The sequence below is a fragment of the Cetorhinus maximus genome, chromosome 12 (assembly GCF_964194155.1).
Source record: "Cetorhinus maximus chromosome 12, sCetMax3.hap1.1, whole genome shotgun sequence".
NCBI lineage: Eukaryota > Metazoa > Chordata > Chondrichthyes > Lamniformes > Cetorhinidae > Cetorhinus > Cetorhinus maximus.
In genome coordinates this window covers 40661892-40683461 of record NC_135890.1, presented here as the reverse complement: position 1 = coordinate 40683461, position 21570 = coordinate 40661892, and the positions used below count along the sequence as shown (strand labels likewise).

Sequence of the window (21570 nt, the reverse complement as noted above, 5' to 3'; positions counted from 1 at the left end):
CCTCTGATGGGCATAGGGGACCCCAAAGGAGGATCCTTCCCCCCATCCCTTGCCTGACACCAGCTCATCCATTAAAAGTAAGCGGGCTACCCACCTGGCCTGGGCCTTCCCCTGCTGCAGGTAAAACAGCGGCGAGGTAGGAGAAGGCGCTTCAGTGACTATGAATTGGCCACTTAAAGGCCTCAATAGGCTCAAGAGCGGACGAGCCTGCCAATTTTCTATATCCAGACTCTGTCATGAACAAAAGCCACTGGGTGATATACTAGAAAGCAATGACCAATATTAACCCAAAAGCAAAATATTGTGGACAGTGGAAATGTGAAATAAAAACTGAAAACTTGCGGAAAAACTCAGGTTAGTTTGAATATTTAATTCCATCTCAGATCAGGAACAGAAAATACCATAAGGAGAAGGAAAGAAAGATGGGGATGCCAGAGATACAAGAGAGATAGGAAGAGTTCTTTTTATTTAAAAATAATCCAATCATAATTAAAATCTGAAGGAATGAGAATCCACACTCAGAAAAGTTATTATTCAGTGCCAGAGGGGTTACTTGGCAATAATTAAAGTCTTATCACCCTGTCAAAAGGGTACTAGCACAGGAATGGACAGGGCCCAACTTTTTCAACTAAACTTTTTGTTTAGATCCTATTTTTGAGCTATGTACAGTAACTTCATTTTAACAATGAATAGGTGGTGAGATACTGTTACAGCACAGTTTCTGGAGGGGCATGGCATCTCAGAAAGCAACTTCTGGATTACCACATTTAACTGCATGTACAGTCATCAAGAGTTGCTGTTTAAATTTCATATAAATAATAGTGTTAGCCACACCAACAAAATCCAGCATTCAATTTGAGTCAGTCTATGTAGGCAACACACGAGGACATTCTCATTCCATATGCTAACTTTACAGAACAGAATCACCCTTTGCTGGTCTTAGAGAGACCACCCCAGTACAGATTTCTTATTTTTCATGAATCTGCCAAAATACTGGTCTGTGATTGCCAAAGAGATGGGGGTGGACACTAAAATTTCACTGGCAGTAAAAAAAAAGGGGACTCCTCTCGATGACTATCACAGGTTCTGCTGTTATGGGGAAAATTGTTTTACAGAAACAAAGTAGCCGTCATACCTTCAGGTTAATCCTTGTATCAGTTATTTCAATCTTCATAGGGATTATGTCAGCAGGTACTTCATCTTCAAAGAATGTCCCTAGGTTTGTGAGGGAAGACATCAAGAACTCTGAAGTGAAGTTCTTAATCATACATTGCAAGAAACCATTCTTGACTGCAAGTGATGAATGGACAGCAGCATTAGGCCCACTTTCCAGCCGTAGACTCACTTCAGGCAATTCTTTCCTATGCTCCTGTGTCAATGAGGATTGGTGGCGATCTGACCACAATGAAAGAAAAATGGGCAATTAAAAAAAGTAAATGTTACTACTTAACAAAGTATTTCAACAGAAATAGTTATTCCTTGAACTTCTTAAAAGTTGGGTTTGAGATTATATGCTTATGATTGACCAGTTTCATTTATGGTTGTATTACTTGGGGGGCTGCATTTTGCAGTAGTTTAATTTTTGGTATATTTTTCTGTTGCTTAACTGCAAAGAATGAATAGAATATAGGGCAGCATATAGTTAATTTGAAATTAGACTTTAGCCAACCTAAAAATAATTTGTTTTGAGAAACTATGAACATCTACTGCATTTTCTATCCTCAGAGATGATGCCAGGACTTATTGAGCAACAGTACAACAGGACTGGTGGCAACCAGGAAGCTGGCAGTATTCCATTACAATTGCTAGACTCTAATTAAATCTGTCACAGAAGTTGCACGATAGCGAAAAATACAAAAAGTGCTATTTTTCACCTGAATTTCAGAATATATTACTGGTAGAGAACTGAGCAATTTTTGTTAACTCCCTACTAAAAATTCTTCATATCACCATAATTCTCCAGTGACAAACCCTGCTGTTAATAAAATCAAGAGCACAAGCTCTTTTTTTTACCAAAATATTCCATTATATTTACACAGCTGACAAAAAAAATGGTTTTAAATATCTTTGCTTTCTACTTAAAGATGGCAAAATATTTGAAGCATATGCATGTTCCCTCACCAATAATCCAAAGTATTTCACTTGACAAGGAAAGACTGGTTAACTATATCATCCTGTATATACTCAGAATGTTACTTTCAACGTGTAGTTAGTGCCCCCTGGTGCATAGCATAAGGAAAAAAAGTCGTGTATTTGTTTATTTAAAAAAAACAAATTGACCATGATGAAGGCATGCTGGGAGAGATATGGGTCAATGCAGATATTGCCCCAAATAGCTTAATTTCTGATCTCAGCTATTTTGCAAGTGGGAAACAGAAGGAAGCTACGAGACCAGGCTCGTCCAACCTGTTCGTGTGGCGGGCCACAATTCAAAATTTTTCTCTCAGGGTACCCATGAGCAAATTATGGTAGGATAAACACTGGCACAACAATAAACATAAATTTCAAAATAAAACTTGAGGTATGAAAGGAAACACCTTGCTGTGCAAAAAAAAAAGAAAAATAATAGGGTGAGAGTGCGTGTGTCCAGCTCATTCCCAGTTTCGGGGTGCTCACCCTCACCCACTTTGAGAGTGGATGAGACTGCATGATGGTGTGTAGGGGTGAGGGTGAATGAGAACCCTGATACTGGGAGTGAGACACACTTATGGACACACTCTGTGCCCGCGCGCGCACACACTCCCCTCACACACTTTCTCTCCCTCTCCTCTCTCATACGAATCTCACACTCTTCCCCTACATGCTCTCTCAACCACCCTCCACCCCCCCTCCCCCCCAGCCCCACACTCTCTTATGCCCAATCCCCCTCACTCACTCACTCTCTCTTCAGTCACTCACTTTCTCAGATGCCATTGGGCACTGCTCCTGCTGCCTCATGTTGCGCTTCAGTCCACCTGGGCCCTTCTCCAGCTACCTCAACATCTGGGCCCCAATCTGGATGCCAAAGCCCTGCTGCAGGCCACCTGAGCCACACTCCCTGTCACCTCAGCTGCCACCTCTGCTCCCTGGCACCTCCGTTCCCTGGTCCATGCTCCCCGGCACCTCCGGTCTTGGTTCTAGCATATTCATAAGGCTAACGAGCCACCCTGTTTACTGATAGGCAACTCCTCTCAGGTAGCTTGAAAGCAGCAGTGGCAGAGCTTTAGGAAGAGGTCACTTATCAACACTCTTAGCTAATGAAAGGCATATGGTATGTATCAAGACCTAAAGAAAGCCAATACAACTAATAACAAAAATGGAAAAAAAAATTCCTCCTTGCAAGGTTTCCTGAAAAATTATTAGGTATCTGCCCAGAGCTGATTGACTATGTTGCTCTGTGGATTCAAAGGTGTCAGAGCCCAGTTTATTTAGAATCAATTTAGTGCCTTCCTCCTATTTTCAGCACAAAGCATTTATGCCCAAAGATCAACTACCACTGCCATTAAACTCTTGACAACATTTTCCTCTACACATGTATTCTTACATCACAGTTCCAAATGCAGGAGGATGTGATTCTGCACTTGTAAAGTTTAGCACATAAAATAAAACACAGCCTTGAGAAAAGCAATGAATTTGCACAGTACTTTGTTATGCAAGGTGTTTCCAAATCTGAATTATTTTGCAAATAGACCACTGCACCCCTTGTGGTGAGAAATGGTTACATTTTCCAGCTGCAATGGCTGGAGTGGAATTATCAAGATTCGGAAAATTTGACACAAACCTACAAAGCCCAACCTGTGCAACCTTTGTGTCAAGTGCAATCTTCCAGACAGGCCTTTTGGACTGATCTTAAGAGCTCCTACCCCAAATAAATGAGAGCTTCATTTAAATTAAATATCACTTGGTATTATGTTTGCTCAGGACAAGTTCGCACTCGATGGTCTTTGCACACTTCTACAGTGGATTTAAAGGTAGTTTATGACCAACAGAGCACTTAAAAAAGACAAAGCAAAGGCCCCTCTAATTGTTTCTATGTTGTCACAACATAGAAAATGCCTGTTCATTTCAGTATGAAGTTCCCGTTCAAGCATGGTGCCTTAAAGGAGCTGACTTGCAAGTGGCCTCCATAGTAACTTGGAGATGCACAGCTGCACACCTTAGAGGAATCACTGACCCAGAGGCTCTCCAGCCTTTTTTTTTAATTCATAGTTTTACAATGCTGGAATGGGGCATATCATGGCATATATTGTTATTTAGATTTATTTGAGCATGTTTAATGTTTAGAAATTTTGCAAGCTGATAACTGCACAGGAAGGGGAACCTTGGTCAACAACAGAATAAAAAATGCACTGCATTAACCAATAAGAATTAAGGATTGAGAAATTAATGAAGGACTAAGGAGAGGGATGAATTAGAGTGGGTGATTTCAATGTCAAATCAGGGGAAAGAAAAATTAGACTGAGGAGATGAAAGGCTAAAGGGGCCAAAGGTAAGAGAAACCCTCGGAACAGGCTTTACTGCTGGTGGTGGATTTAAGAAACTCTCCGAAAACTGAGGAAAACACTTAAAGACAGTCACTTGGAGTTAGTATTCAGCGAAACAAGAATACAGAAACCCATTAGAAGCTGAGAGCAACTGTGGAATGTTTACCAAAAGAGCTATAATTCTGAGGAGAGTGCGATGCACGAGAAGTATAGAAGGGGAACATCACTTCCTGTGGTTTAAAGTATAAGTTGCTGAAAAAAGAAAAGAGTGTTCAGTCGGAAGTGCTTTTTTAGTCTTTTGTTACAGTAAAAGTTTTAAAATGTGAAATCTTGCTGCGTTATTCTTTCAGTTAGTAACTGGAAGTTCGAATCTCTTTTTAAAAAGTAATCGGTCTCTATGAAGATTGTAACACGATTCACAACCGAAGGGATGAGACACCTTATTTCTCGTTTTGTGGGCAAGAGAGATTGATTGATAGTCATTAACACCCTTGTTATGGGTGTTTTAACTTTTTGTGGACAGTTTTATTGGCAATTAAGCTGCAAATGCAACAACTTCAAGAAAATCACTGGGAGGTTAATGGCAAGATGTTTGCTAAACTAACAACAGACATCAACCACAAATAGTGGCAATTTGCAATCCACGAGGTCTCTCTTCCTCACTGCAAGTTGCTGTCCAATTCATTGAGGTGTCAGCTGTGGCTCAGTTCATAGCACCCTCGCCTTTGAATCAGAGGGTTGTGGGTTCATATCCCACTCCTGGAAAACCAAGAACTGTGATTGTACTCGAAAGAAGTTGCAATCTGTGACTGTTGGTAACTCGAAAGAGTTTCCCGGAAAAACCAAGAACTGTGATTGTACTCGAAAGAGTTGCTGTCCAATTCATGCATTAATTGCACGTGTCATTCACAACTAATTTTTTCAGCAAAATTTGGGCCAATATGCTTTGAGTTTTGGTTTGCACTTTCGTGAAAAAAAAAATCAATATTTAAAAAATGCATTTTCAGAAAATTTTGCCATGAGAATAGGTCATATAGCTAGATTTTTTTGTCCACTAATTCATCAGATGCCAATGCAACTCAAACACTGTCAAGACATTCACAGACCAGCCAAGAGCTACAAAGAGAGGATATGGAAACAGCACTTTAACAAAGCAGGCTTTCACAAGAGCTCAAGGGCACTCTTAAGGCAAAGTGAAAATTCAAAGTCCACAGCAGTCAGCAAGTCAAATGAAAATTAATGATAAAGACTGGTTTTGAAGTTCCCTCATGGTCATATTTAATGGTTGAAGTAATACAGGATAATAAAGGAATCACTTCAGAGAGATCAGCAGGCACTGTGGCCAAACTGCTCACATCCACCATTCTGCTACTGTATTTGCAGGCCCTGTGACACCCATCTAGTAATGAATAAGGGAAACTAACCTCACAGCCTCAGTGTCAGCTTGAAGCCAGTTGCAGAGCTGTGCCATACTCTGCAAGATCACAGACTGTCAACTTACCAAAGACCGCAGCGTAAGAGTCAACCTGGCATATAAGAAAACCCCATTTTTCCATCCCAAAATCATGTTTTTGCATATACTTAGTGTATAAGTTGACCCCCCCCTTTCAGCCACGACTTGCTACACTCACATTAGCAGTCAGCCTCACTGTATTCTAGCCTAGCTGCATCGTTACTTATTGATGTCAGGGTGGGTGGAAGATTGAGCATATGTCCGTTAATCCTTCTATGTCTTAAAATCACTTCTCTGCTTGAGCAAGAAAATGGCACATAGTTCAAGAGAACAAACACTGACTAAAAATCTCATGTCCATGCCAAAGATTCCCTAAAAGAGGCTACCATGGATATGCTTTCATTTAAGAATATGGACGAAGGATGGAAGAGTAATATTGCACATTCCCCCAAGCTCAAAAAATAGTACAATCTAGTTCTTTTGTCTGGTTCCCCCCATTCCCATTCTTACACAGAGTTCAATACAGTATCCTTCAATGCAAGGTATGCTTGAAGGTATCGTTTAGACCAGCATTTAAACATTTTTCCCTTCTCTGCTGTTGTGGGCCCAGAAGAGCAGCCTGATAGCCCTCCTACTAGCCCAGAACAAAATAGCACTATGCAATCCTTTCCCTAATATATGCGAACACAAACACAGCTGTACATGTCTTTAAAGATGCAGTACTGGAGTTGCAGGAGGTTAACACCTCGTTAATAGCACTTGAAACTCTTTCAAGTTACCAACAGTCACAGATTGCAACTTCTTTCGAGTACAATCACAGTTCTTGGTTTTCCAGGAGTGGGACATGAACCCACAACCCTCTGATTCAAAGGCGAGGGTGCTATGGACTGAGCCACAGCTGACTCCTCAAAGAGGAACAAGTGGCAATAGTTGGGTAAAAGCTGAATCTGCTGACCCCAGTTGGGAAGCTATGTCATGCTATTGTTCTTTGTCATAATTCAGATAAAATGAAAGTGTCGGCTATGCTATAATATACCATATACCTGTTTGGTCCATATATTGTCAGCATTTTGACTGGTATGCAGTTTGCTGGCGTAGATGTTTGTATATAGAATTTACAGGGCAGAAATCAACAACAAATCCCTAGAGCTGCTTTCCAGAAATGACAGGTTTCTGGTGTCAAGGGTATTCAAAGGGCTGATTTGGAACTTAATCCATCCCTTTGGTGAGCAAAGCCCATACTATGTTATCTGTGAGATAGACACATCCGATGATCAAAAAGTTTATAGTCAATCACATTTTAGCAAGCATGAATTATGTTGGTCTATTATGACAATGCTGTGCTGGCAACCATTCCTAGGGGTTCATCAAACAATTGGAAAATGAAAAGTCAATGTCCAATAAGTTGAACAAAGCTAAACAAAGACAGGAATATATTCAAGATGAATATAACATCACCCAGTCTGGGGGATTAAATATTTAGGATCTCTCTCCTGAATATGCTGTGTTCCTTACTATTTAGTGAATCTGCACGGATATGCAATACTTATTCTGCCCATTTTTAAATGGTTGCTGTTCACAAATTGGTTGCCACACTTCCTACATTACAACAGTGACAAGACTTTAAAAATACAGCATTGGCTGTAATGCGCTTTGCGACATCCTGTGGTCATGAAAGACGCTATATAAATGCAAGTATTTCTTTTTTTCTTCATCTCTAGTATATTAAGAGACCAGCGGGGTTGATGTTCAATTTGTTATCAAGTATAAAGCTAGCATTGTGGTTGAGCACCCATACTGGAAAGCTTGCAATTTTAATTTCAAAAATGGAAATGAAAGTCAGGTTGGTTATGTAATGGGTGGCTTAATCATCTTGGTGTTTTCATCCAAGCAGCCAATTGAAAATCCATCCACACTTCTGGAAAGGGGAAAGTAGCCATCAACTTTATTCCCATCTGAATTTGATATTGTTAAGGATCATTTAAGCTATTTAATATCCATTCTGAGTCTGTGGAGAATTGATAATGGCAAATAAAGAAATGGCAGATGAATTGAACAGGTATTTTGCATCAGTCTTCACTATAGAGGATACAAGTAGCATCCCAGAAGCAGCTATAAATCAGGAAATGGAAGGGAGGGACGGACTCAGGAAAATTACTATCACCAGAGAAGTGGTACTGAGCAAATTTTTCAAGCTGCAGGCTGACAAGTGCCTGGGCCCTAACGGACCTCATCCTAGGATCTTAAAAGAAGTGGCTAGTGGGATAGTTGATGCATTGGTTTTAATTTTCTGAAGCTCCCTAGATTAGGGAAAGGTTCTATTAGATTGGAAGATAGCAAATGTAACTCCATTATTCAAAAATGGAATGGTTGCCAAACTTGCTGATGACATAAAGATAGCTAGGGAAGTAATTTGTGAAGAGGACATAAGGAGGCTACGAGAAGATATAGATAGGTTAAGTGAGTGAGCAAAGATCTGACAAACAAAGTATAATGTGGGAAAATGTGAAATTGTCCATTTTAGCAGGCAGAATAGAAGAGAATAGAATATTATCTAAATGATGAGAGATTGCAGAACTCTGAGATGCAGAGAGATCTGGGTGTCTTTGTGCATGAATCACAAAAGGCGAGTATGCAGGTACAGCAAGTAATTAGGAAAGCTAATAGAATGTTATCATTTATTGTGAGGGGAATTGAACACAAAAGTAGGGAGGTTATGCTTCAGTTATACAGAGTACTAGTGAGACCACATCTGGAGTACTGTGTGCAGTATTGGTCACCTTATTTAAGGATGGATGTCAATATGTTGTAAGCAGTTCAGAGAAGGTTTACCAGACTAATACCTGGAATGGGAAAGGTTGGACAGGCTAGGCTTATATCTGCTGGAGTTTAGAAGAGTAAGAGGCGACTTGATTGAAACATATAAGATCCTGATGGGACTTGACACGGTGGATGTGGAGAGGATATTTCCTCTTGTGCGGGAATCTAGAACTAGGGGTCACTGTTTAAAAATAAGGGGTCGCCCATTTAAAACAGAGATGAGGCGAAATTCTTTCTCTCAGAGGGTCATGAGTCTTTGGGACTCTCTTCCTGAAAAGGCAGTGGAAGCAGACTCTTTGAACATTTTTTACGGCGGGGGTGGATAGATTCTTGGTAAACAAGGGGGTGATGTGTTATCGGGGGTAGACAGGATGCAGATTTGAGTTTACTATCAGATCAGCCATGATCTTATTAAACGGTGGAGCAGGCTCAAGGGGCTGAATGGCCTACTCCTGCTCCTTATTCATATGTTCGTATGTATTCTGCCCAAGAGACACCAAATTTCTGTTTAGCAGGAGTTTTCTTGAAAAAAGTGCGTGGCAAGTTTGTTTGTTTAGAAATATATAACACAATTATCTGTTGAACCTTGAGATTTACATTAGTGATGAAAAACATGCATTGCATTTTTCAATGTTTTTCCTTTGCAAAGAAATAAAACCAGAGTCCAAATCTAGACATCCAACATCCCTTCCACCCTCCCTCAACTCAAATGATTTAAATCACATCATTGCATTGAGCTTATCTTTGGTGACATCTATTTAATTTATAGAGCCATCTAACTTAGGAAAAATCATGGGATGGATTTTGCTCTGAATGGCAAACAATGTCAATCCAGGAACTTCATGCCATTCAATATATTTAAATAGGGAACCAGTCGATGATGTGCCATTTTTGGAAAGCTTACACAGAATTGTCACATCCCAGACAGCAACTTCCTGATTTTCACAGCAATCTGTGCATCTGCCCTTGTCTGGAGTTGCTATCCAATTATTCCATTGCCAGACCGTGCTTAATAATTACCACCATAATAAATATGGAACTGTTGTAGACTTCAGACAAGCCTCTCAGATTCCCTCTGCCTTTGATCCATCATACAAATTCTGAGCTTCCAGAAAGATGTTCTAAAATTAAGCAAATCTATGTGACCAAAGCTAGGAACATAGGGCTTAGGAGCAGGAGGAGGCCATTTGGCCTTCAAGTCTGCTCCAGCATTCAGTAAGATCATGGCAGATCTGCTTGTGGTCTCAACTCCACTTTCCTGTCTACCCCACTTAAACTGACTCCCTGTCTATTGAAAATCTATCTAACTCAGCTTTTAATAAATTGAATGAACCAGCCTTCACTGCTTTCTGGGGGAACAAAATTCTACAACTAACAACTCTCTCAATTTCTACTCATCTCCATCTTAAAAGGGAGACCTTTTATTCTTAAACTGCCCCCTAGTTCTAGTCTCCCAGTATACACCCTATGAAGTCCCCTCAGGATCTTAAATGTTTCAATAAAATCACCTATCTTTCTTGTAAGCTCCGATGGATATATGCCCAGCCTTTTACTTATATTCTTTTATGGGATACTGGCTGGGACAGCATTTTTTTGCCCATCCCTAATTGGCCTTGAGAAGGTGGTGGTGGCCTTCTTGAACTGCTGCAGTCCATGTGGTGTAGGTACACGCACAGTGCTGTTAGTGAGGAAGTTCCAGGATTTTGACCCAGCAACAGTGAAGGAATGACGATATAGTTCCAAATCAGCATGGTGTGTGGTTTGTAGGGGAACTTGCAGGTGGTAGTGTTCCGATGCATCTGCTGCCCTTGTCCTTCTAGGTGATACTGATCGCGGGTTTGGAAGGTGCTGTCAAAGGAGCCTCATTGAGTTTCTGCAGTGCATACTGTAGATAGTACACGCTGCTGCCACTGTGCGTTGGTGGTGGAGGGAGTGGATGCTAAAGGTGGTGGATGGGGTGCCAATCGAGCAGGTTGCTTTGTCTTGGATGATGTCGACCTCCTTGAGTGTTGTTGGAGCTGCACTTATCCAGGCAAGTGGAGAGTATTCCATCACTTGTGCCTTGTAGATGGCGGACAAGCTTTGGGGAATTACTCTCTGCAGAATTTCCAGCCCTCTGACCTGTGCTTGTAGCCACAGTATTTATATGGCTGGTCCAGTTCAGTTTCTGTCAATGGTAAACCCCCACCCCACCAAAGAATGTTGATAGTGGGGGATTCAGCAATGGTAGTGCCATTGAATGCCAAGGGGAGATGATTGGATTCTCTCTTGTTGGAGATGATCTTGGCCTTGCACTTGTGAGGCACAAATGTTACTTGCCACTTATCAGCCAAAGCCTGAACGTTGTTCAGTTCTTGCTGCACATGGGCACTGACTGCTTCAATATTTTGAGGAGTTATGAATGGTGCTGAATATTGTGCAATCATCAGTGAACATCCCCACTTTAGGCCTTATGAGGGAGGGAAGGTCATTGATGAAGCAGCTGAAGATGGTTGGGTTTAGGACACTACCCTGAGGAACTCCTGCAGTGATGTCCTGGGAATGAGATGATTGACCTCCAACACCCATAACAATCCTCCTTTGTGCTCGGTATGACTCTAACTATGGGAGAATTTTGCTCCCGATTCCCAGTTTTTCTAGGGCTTCTTGATACCACACTCGGTCAAATGCTGCCTTGATGTCAAGGGCAGTCACTGTCACCTCACCTCGAGTTCAGCTCTTTTGTCCATGATTGAACAAAGGCTGCAATGAGGTCTGGAGCTGAGTGGCCCTGAGTGGCCTGTTCAACCTTTCTTCATAAGATAAGCCCTTCATCCCAGGAATCAGTCAAGTGAACCTGCTCTGAACTGCTTCTAGCACAATTATATTCTTTTGCAAATAAGCAGACCAAAATTGTACACAATACTCCAGATGTGGTCTCACCAGGGCCCTGTACAGCTGCAGTAAAATTTCCTGACTTTGATATTCCATTCCCATAAATGCTAACATTGCATTTGCCTTCCTAATCACTTGCTATACCTGCATACTAACCTTTTGTGATTTATCTACTAGGACATGCAGATGCCTTTGTAAAACCAAGTTCTGCGATCTCTCTCCATTTACATAGTATACTGCTTTTCTGTTCTCCCTGCCAAGTGGATAAGTTCGTATTTTCCCACATTATACTCCATCTGACAAATATTTGCCCACTCATTTAACCTATCTATATCCCTCTGTTGACTCTTTACCTCCTCTTGATAACTTACTTTGCTACCTATCTTGGTGTCATTGGCAACTTTAGCTACTATAGATTCTGTCCCTTCATCCAAGTGATTGATATAGATTGTAAATAGTTGAAACGAAGCATGCAATAGTATGAAGTTTTATACATATAACAGGGCTTCTGAACAATGTGATAGAAGAAAAATGGCACCCATACTTCACCAAGGTAGGTCTTTATAGATTAAGGTCCATATGATTTGGGAACACAAAACATTCAACCTTTACCACCCAAACAGAAGACACAGGAAAGACTAATAATTTTGAAAGGATTAGAGAAAAAGTTAATTATTTGTTCCCTGAGTATTTTGTAAACAACAAAGTGCTTTATTTTACTTTTCATAACGACTGAGATATCAAGGTAACAGCCAACTTAGTGCTCGTCAAAGTCAACTCCCTCTGCCCACAACAGTCTGTTCTTTTTATTCGTTCAGACATACAAATCAGAAAATAAAACAACACTTTCGAAAGATCAAGGTTAATCAGATGCTAGTGTTAGTGTACTATTTCTAGCTGAAGACATGTGTTATGTCTCCTGGGTCCAACACCTTTCGTAATACATTCCAAAAGAAAATTGACATGTCAAAATGTTTTAGAATTTACTTTAATCTTTCCATCAGGTTATGGAGTTCATTTTGCTTTAATGTTTATGTTCATGCTGGTTGCTTCTTTCCTCAAACTTCAGTACTCATTCCTTTCGCCTTTATCCTAATTGTTCTGCATTGATGTTTCAACCACTCCTTTTCCGTGTCTTCATACTTGTTTTTTTTCACGTGTCATTTTGTCCCCTACTTACTAATGATTTTACTCTCCCATTATCCCTTTCTTTATTTAATCCCATGAATTAAATTCCTGACCTTCGCCATGCTCCCAGGGAAGGATGGTAACCTGACATCAGGTTCCTCATAAGAATATTAAAACAATTTAACAAAATCTAGAAGATAAATTACATCAAGTCCTTGTTTAACATCGCCCGCTTTAACATCGGTAAATCAATGGGGCCTGTAATATCATTGAACGTGGCAAGATTGGTGCCATTTTGGTGTGGCCTCTCCTGCTCAAATTTCTGCTTGAACAGATTTCTGGTGTCTCCGGAAATTAAGGGATATGGGGAGTGGGCAGGAAAATGGAGTTGAAGCCCAAGATTAGCTATGATCATATTGAATGGTGGTGCAGGCTCAATGGGCTGTGTGGTGCTTTCCAAATCCTATTTCTTATGGTCTTATGCTCCCTAACCTCTGAGTTGTGGCCTGTCCCCGCTCTCTAACCTCAGAGTTGTGGCCTCTCCCCTCCCCTCCCCCATCTACCCTCTTGCCAAACCTCCCAATCCCTGATTCACCATCTTGCTGCTTCCTTCCCCCGGACCAGCATTCCTGTTGAAGATCTGATCCGAAGCAGGAGCTCTGATGCTGTGGAAGTTAGAGTCCCAATGGTGCATCCTGATGGTCCATATTTCTTTTCAAATGCTCCTGCCCTTCTCCTGAGCTCTCACTCATAGTGAGGGTTCTGGAGAAGGAAGCAGTGAGCAGGAGCACTTAAGCATGGATCGGAGCAGCCACTACTTGGCACTTCTTCACCATCAGGACTCAACATCAGAGCTCTGGCTCCAGATCGGATCTTCAACGAGAATGCAGGTCCAGGAGAGGGAGGCAGAGAGAGAGAGAGAAAGAGCAAGACAGGGAGTGGGAGGTTAGGCGAGCAGGTGGGTCGGGGAGGCGTGGTGGGGGTGGGGGTGGTGCGGAAGGGGGATGGATGGTGGTGAGGGAGGGGAGAGGCTTCAACTTGGGAGGGTTGGAGAGGGGGGAGGATCTGTAGTGACCAGGAGGATCAGGGAGTGGGAGGTTCAGGAAGCAGGTGCTATATAAAAAGTTACATTTTTCTTTGTAAAGTAAAATAAGTTCAAAAATATTCAAACACCAACGTAGGAATTTAGCAACGTAAAGTATTTCAACTTAGAGGGTATAATATTTTAATTTTTCTTTCTGATAAGGGAGGACTGACCGAAGCTAACGACAATTTTAACATTGATTTCCATGGGAACCAGTGTTTCATTTCAAGTCTGGATTTTCAGGAAGACAACCACAACTTTAAATGAGGACTTGCTGTATTCTAGAGTATCCCGGGCCATCTATTATTTATTTGGCTGGGAGAGTTAATCCACAGAATCCACTTTTATGATTTAGAAAATCATTAATGCCACAGAGACAAACGAAAGCACAGTTTAAAAATAGGGAACATTTAAAGGAGAAGTGAAATGTACAAAATTGAATAGAATTACAGAAAAAAAAATTGCAAGCATCACTGTAACAATGAAAAACAAAACTACAATTATTTTGCGTTTCTGATTTTCATGCACAACTGAAAGAATTGAGAGCATAGATACAAATCTTTTTAATCTGTTAGTGGTAGTGCTTATTCATTGGGTAGGTTGAACATTGCTCAAAAAAATTTGTTCTGTTACTTTAACTGTACTGGTACAATTGTGAAAAATAGCAGGACATATTATTTTAAGTTCATTTTTTTTACTTTTTAGTTCAGACTTCATCTGTCACAAAATGGTGGATTAAAAAGAGACATTGGGTCAAATGATAGATATTTTAATATTTCATGTTCACTGACTTAAATTGTTAATGCAGTCCTCTGCTCTGACTATGCTTAAGATAACTTGTTTTTGAAATTAGGGCAACAGGAAAGAATATGTCTAAAACTTCATTCTCAAAGTAAAAATAAAAGAATTATAAATTAAATCTGACTTTTAAAGAAGAGAGAAATATGAAGTGCTAAGATGAATCTTATGATAGTCAAAAACTGGTTAAACCTGCAGGGCCTAACTATAATCCCCTCGTATGCATAGGGGTCAAATTATAAAAGATACAGAGGCTCCACTCTTCCAGTACTATGACATTTAAATTGCAACTTTTTCTCTTCACTATAGTCCTGGTTCCTGTGCCCGATTTTAATTTCAGATAGGCAAGTCCAGTCACATAAGAAAATAAGTGTTGCTCTGTAGGTGGCGACTAATGCTCGAGATTTATGGGCCATCTTGGACCTGATTTTGAGTCTGCCTTAGTCCAGTCCTGAAGGAAGTGATGGCTTAGTGGTATTGTCGCTGGACTAGTAATCCAGAAACCCAGGGTAATGCTCTGGGGACCCAGGTTCAAATCCCGCCATGGTATATGGTGGAATTTGATTTGAATAAAAATCTGGAATTAAAAGTTGAATGATAACCATGTTGATTTTTGTAAAAACCTATCTGGTTCACTAATGTCCTTTAAGGAAGGAAATCTGCTGTCCTAACTTGGTCTGGCCTATGTGTAACTCCAGACCCACAGTGATGTGGTTGACTCTTAAGGGATGGGCAATAAATGCTGGCCCACATCCCATGAATTAATATTTTAAAAAGCGGCTGTGTACGTCAAGACCTGAATCTCAAATCTTTGCCTAATTTGCCCTCACCTCTGAGGAGTCACAGGTCTCTATCTATCTGTCTCCTTACCCAAAAATAGGAATTACCAAAATGTACAGTAACAGACTGATGGTACTATTAGCACAACCTCTAATCACTGGCACTTCTTGAGCCCATATATGGAAGGGCCTTGAAAAATACTGGGTAGAGCATATTCAGTTTACTTGAGAACACTACAAAAACATGTTCTGTGATTTCATACTTGAATTCTAGCTAGAGCCCCAATGCATACTAGTTTTCAGTAATAAAATGGATTGAAATTTGTGAAACTATCTTCATTTTACAATACTCAGAATGCCTAGAATATGGAACTTGCATGGAACTACATGGGGTAGTTAAAACAAATACATTTAAGGGGTAGCTAGACAAATACATGAGGGAGAAAGGAATACAAGAATAGGTTGACTGGGCGAGATGAGGTAAGGTGGGAGAAGGCTCATGTGGAGCATAAATAGCAGCATAGGTTTGTTGGGTTGAATGGCCTGTTTCTGTTCTGTAAATTCTATGTAATTCCACAAATACTTTCCATTTTTGGCACCAAATATCAAAGTCTTCAATTTCCAGATCAAATGTAGTACATGAGAAATTAAGTTCCCCAATCATCCCAATGTGCCTTACTCTCAACTGTGGTGAAGCATTTTGTACGCCTATCATTTCTACAATTTAAACATTTTGTACGCCTATCATTTCTACAATTTGAGTGAAACTTTCAATTCAGAGCCAGATTTTGTACTGTGGATTTATACCTACAAGAAATTATAGTTGAGAGTTACAAGTATGTTTCATGTTTTCCTATATCACAACAGTGTCTACACTTCAAAAGTACTTCATTAACTGTAAAGCACTTTAAGACGCAAGGTAGCTATGAAAACCACTATATAAATTCAAGTCTTTCTTTTCCTTCATGTAATATCTTTCAGACTAGCAGAACTACTCTATCTTTTCTCGTCAGGACTATGTCCCAGCAGTCAAATTAGCATCTTCCCCCATTTCCAATGCCCTTGGAAAGAATTTCTCAAATAATCTTAGCTAGGAAAATCCTCAGAATATCAGTTCTTCAGATTTTATATACCTGAGCAGATATACAATTTTTAAGCCAATATACTGGAAAACAGAAATGAAGTTAAAGTAAAATAAAAGCAAAATACTACAGATGCTGGAAATCTGAAATAAAAACAAAGTGCTGGAAATACTCAGCAGATCTGGCAGCATCTCTGGAGATAGAAACAAAGTTAAAGTTAACATTCTTCAGTTCTGAAAAGGAGTCATATTTGACTCAAAGTATCAACTCTGTTTCTCTCTCCACAGACGTTACCAGACCTAAGTATTTCCAGCACTTTTTGTTCTATTGAATAAGTTAAATGCCAGAATTACATAGGAAAACTCTATTTTAACAAATTGTAGACGAATCTATAGCACCACCACCTCACTCCTCGAACTGGTTGAACTTGTTCTCACATTGAACAACTTCCCTTTTGACTCCATTCACTTCCTCCAAATAAAAGGTGTTGCTCTGGAAGCTGTACGGGTCCTAGTTTTGTCCGCCTTTGTCTGAGATACATGGATCATTCTTTGTTTCAATCCTACTTGGATCCTCTCACTCATCTCTTTTCCTGATACATTGATGACCATATCCTTGCTGCTTCTTGCTCTCACTCCAAACTGGAAAACGTCATTAGCGTTACTTCCAATTTTCACCCTTGCAATCACATGGTCCATTTCGCAATCATCTTCAGCTGAAGTGCTGGGTAGATAATCCATCCTGATATGGAAATATATCACCGTTTCCACATAGCCATTGGGTCAAAATCCTGCAACTTCCTACCCAGCTGCACTGTGGGAGTACCTTTGCCATACAAATTGCAGTGGTTCAAGATGGCACCACACTGCCACCATTTCAAGGGCAATTAGAAATGGGCAATAAATTCTGGCCTTGCCAACGACACCTACATCTCATGCATTATTAAATTAAAATGGAGAGATGAAAAATCTGGGCGAATGCAATAGATTCCTTACAGGAATTGGGATAAGAGGAAATGTAATCAAGATAACTATGGGAGTAGGTAGGTTTATAGTAGTCTTTTCCATCATTGTTGAGGATAGGCATATTCATGAAACCTCTCTATCCTGTTTTTTGTTTACATGTCTGCAACAATTTATGGTTGGATGTGGCAGAACTGCAGAGCTGTAATTTGTTTTGTTAGTTGTGGACTTGGTTCTGTCTAGAACATGCTTCTTCTAACCCTGTGTTGTAGCTTCGCCAGGTTGGCACCTCATTTTCAGGTACGTCAGGTGCTGCTCCTGGCATGCTCTTCTTGACTCCTCATTGACCCAGGGTTGATCACCTAGCTTGTAGGCAATGGGAGAGTTCATGAGGTCATAGATTGTGATGGAATACAATTTTTCTGCTGCTGATGGCCCGCAGCACCTAATAGATGCCCAGTTTTGAGCTGCTTAATCTGTTCTGAATTTATCCCGCTTAGCATGGTAGTAGTACTACACAATAATGAAGAGTGTTCTCAGTGCAAAGGTGGGATTTCATTTCCACAAGTACCACAAGATAGTCACTGCCACTTATACTGTCATGGACAGATGCATCTGCAAGAGGTAGACCGGTAAGGAGGAAGTCAAATAGGTCTTCACCTCGCATTGATCCTCTCACCACCTGTTGAAAGCCCAGTCTGGAAGCTACATCCTTTGGGACTTGGCAAGTTCAGTGAGTAGTAGTGCCACCAAGCCACTCTTGGTGATGGATGTTGAAATTCTCCGACCTAGAATACATGCTGTGCCCTTGCTGTACTTTATGCTTCCTCAAGTGATGTCCAACATGGAGGCGCGCTGATTCAACAGCCGAGTGAGGGAAGCTGGTGGTAATCAACAGGAGGTTTGCTTGTCCACGTTTGACCTGATGTCATGAGACTTCATGGGGTCAGCAGTCAATGTTAAGCACTCCCGGGGCCACTCCCTCTTGACTGCATTCCAAAGTACCACTAGTCAATCACATACCAAAGGAAGGTAGAAGAGCTGTACTGGACGGTGTCATGATAATATAATAATTTTCATAATATTATTGTGATTTATTGTAAAGGTGGGTTAATAGTGGGGTTTGGATTAGTTTCTCTGTGTGAATGTGTGTGTGTGCGCATGTGAATTGCAGACAGCTGGTCTGGAGTTTTTGAGTTATCAAAAAGGGAAGCTAGCTTTGAAATGCTAAATACATAAATATGGCTGAAGTTTTAGAAAATGAGGTGTGAGGAACATTTGCATTTTTAGATAAATTTGAGTAGTTTGGATTTCAAAGAGATGGTAGGTTGTTACACCAGGCCATAAGAAGTTAAGTCAAAGAATGTGTTTATTTTTCACAAAGGTTACTGATAATATGAGTACTATGTAAGATTTATATTATGAGAAAAGTAGTTGCAAAGAAATTTGGAACAATGGAACTTACATTAAAAAGGGAGAAGCATGTGTAAAGGAGATGAGGTTATGTGTAAGGGGGAAGGAATTCTAAGATCTAACCAATGTGAAAAGCCTCCAGCCTCCGGGCATCAAGTTGCTCCCTACAGGAACCAAAGCTTAGAAAATTCACCGTGAATATCACTGTCCTGGTATTGTGTGCTTTACCTGGGTCTGTTGAAATCTATTTTGTTTTATTGTTGCCTTAAAGGAGGTGTAACTGGGAGCCAGATTAATTTTGGGAGTTAGGAGTTATTATGGTGGTAATTTGTAGACCTATGTACGTGCTTAAAATCTTTTCTTTTATTAATAAATGTTTAATTTGGTTTTGTAAAAAAAAACCTCTAAGTCTCGGTGAATTTATTACTACTGAATTCAAGGCATGTATCGCGAAATAAAATACAAATTGCAAAACAGTTGTGGCAGCTGTTTCAAGTTTCCCTCTGGCATTTGAGCAGCTCGGCATTTACCATCTGCTGTGCCATAACAATGGGATATTGGCTGTTCTGACAACATTCCACATCAAAGCTTCCAGCTTTCTCCTCAGCCAAGGATTCCACTTTACTGTGGTTGACAGGGCCCCTGACTATGTCTGTGCCATTTCTTCCAATTTTGTATACCGTTTATCTGCTCTACATAGGGCAGACCAAATTCAGGTTGGGTGATTGCTTTGTTGAACACATCCAGCATGACCTCAAAATTCCATCACGTGTCACTTTTAATTTTCGCCCAACTCCCACTCTGACCACATCCTGCTGCACTGTTCTAACACAAGCACAAGGAGCAGCACCTCAGCTTTCTATGAGATGTTTTACACCCTTCTGGCCTTATCAAATTTAATAACTTTAAATCTTAACCTTCACTGCCATTTTCTCAGACAGGTGATGATAATGGAGGTTAGCTGCATCAAAGCCACTGGGAGCAGAGAAGGACTATGGTGGTGCTTTGTGCAGGGATTCCCTATTGGTATATGACTTGCTGTGTGGTCCACAACACTGGGGTCTACCAAACTATGTATAATAAGACAAAATAAATCAGTGGGTTATCTTGCTTGACCCAACCAAAATAACTTCAGCTACCCTTCTTCCAACTTCTGGTTAAAAACTTGTCAGTGAGTGTTCCTGTTCCTATTTTTCTCTCCCTCCTTTAACAGCCAGAGGAGTGGGACAATGCCAGATATCCAACACAATGAATGTGAGATGTTTATGGATTGCCAATGTAGGCTAACTGTCCATTCCACTCTGACCTCTCTGTCTTTGGCATGGAGTTTCCAAGGAGTATGCTAATAAAGGAATAAGCTTTGAATATTGTATGAAGCTCCAGCTAATGATGCAGGCTGAGAATTGGCAAATGTTAGCAAACTAATTCTGGCAGACTTGAACATAAGGCAGGAATGGGATAGAAATCTGATTGCAATGCATGCTCTCATTGTTCCAGTACCCAAATAAAAAAAACATTTCCCTGTAATTCTGAATATTCAGGGCATGAGAAAGCTGAAAAATAAAAATGTTCAAGCACTTCTTACAAATTCCCTGTCAATTGTACACTTTGTGTAGGTTATTTCAGCCACTTTGAGCATTTTAAAATATTAGACATTTCAATTCAATAATGTTTCCTGAAAAAGGAACACAAATTAAGCTTAAGATTTGAAATCAGAAAGAAATGTGGGTACATACCCATGCTATTGTTGCTAAGGTACTGCCGAACACTGACATTTCCAAGCTGCTTTGGTATGACTTGATTTACTTGGAGACATACTGCTGTGTCCTCACCCTTCACATCAATCGCACAATTAATACCAAACACACTGAAAATCATCACTGATACCTGTCAAAAAAAAAAGTCTTCTGGGTTATAAAGCTTAGAATAATGCACAGAACTCCTCTCACTGGCATCCAAACACACGTTAAGTTTTTTGACAAAGATTGCATGAGGCTACTGCAGTGATTGCACATGTGGCTAGATGGGTGTTCATCGTACTATTTCAGGTTAGGGAGTCTTACAGAAGGAAATTGATGCTTTCTATGGGAGGATCATTGTCTAAACCGTTCCTGTTTAAAAAGTGCATTGGGTTAAACCACCTCGATTTTCTTATCTCCGTCACTGTAATTTTATGTGATTCTAGTTGGATTTACTTTATTGCAAAATATGACAAAAAGCATTTAATCAGAAATCATCAATTGAAGTTAATCTCAGAAATTTTCAGCTAAAATGATCAAGTTTGAATTGGAAATAAACAACTGAATACATTCAAATTGGAATTTGAACTTGCTAATGTTATACTGGCAACAACTCTGTTTGGTGCCTTCAGGATATTTTAATTAGCCTGGGTGGCTTGAACTCCAGATCTTTAGAATTGAAAATAGCATTAAAAAATAAAACAAAGGCAGAATCATCCAGTATGTGCTTATAAATGCAGCAGTGGTCAGTTGAAGTACTGCATATGTAGATGACCAAGAATCAGCTGCCTGCACAAATTCTTGGCTGGGCAATGTGTGTTGGGGGAAATATAGGTCAAACTTGCCCGAGCAGAGCGAGACATGACTACAGAAGAAGTACATGCAAAGAGATTTTCTGAAGAGGCTATTTCAAAGTTATACTCAATTAATTTGGCTTATGTTTGTGAACAGATGGATTGACAAGGCAAGCTGAAA

General features: G+C 40.3%; 1 protein-coding gene across 3 annotated transcripts in view; it reads right to left on the bottom strand.

The window, feature by feature from the left end:
* Window positions 1-21570, bottom strand: part of bltp3b (bridge-like lipid transfer protein family member 3B) — a 146796-nt gene that overhangs the window by 12529 nt on the left and 112697 nt on the right. For all 3 annotated transcript variants that reach the window (XM_078553434.1, XM_078553435.1, XM_078553436.1), the window contains 2 exons: window positions 20593-20743; window positions 1136-1395 (listed from right to left, as the gene is read on the bottom strand). In XM_078553434.1, the coding sequence (XP_078409560.1) occupies window positions 1136-1395; window positions 20593-20743 (411 nt within the window). The remainder of the gene's footprint in view (window positions 1-1135; window positions 1396-20592; window positions 20744-21570) is intronic.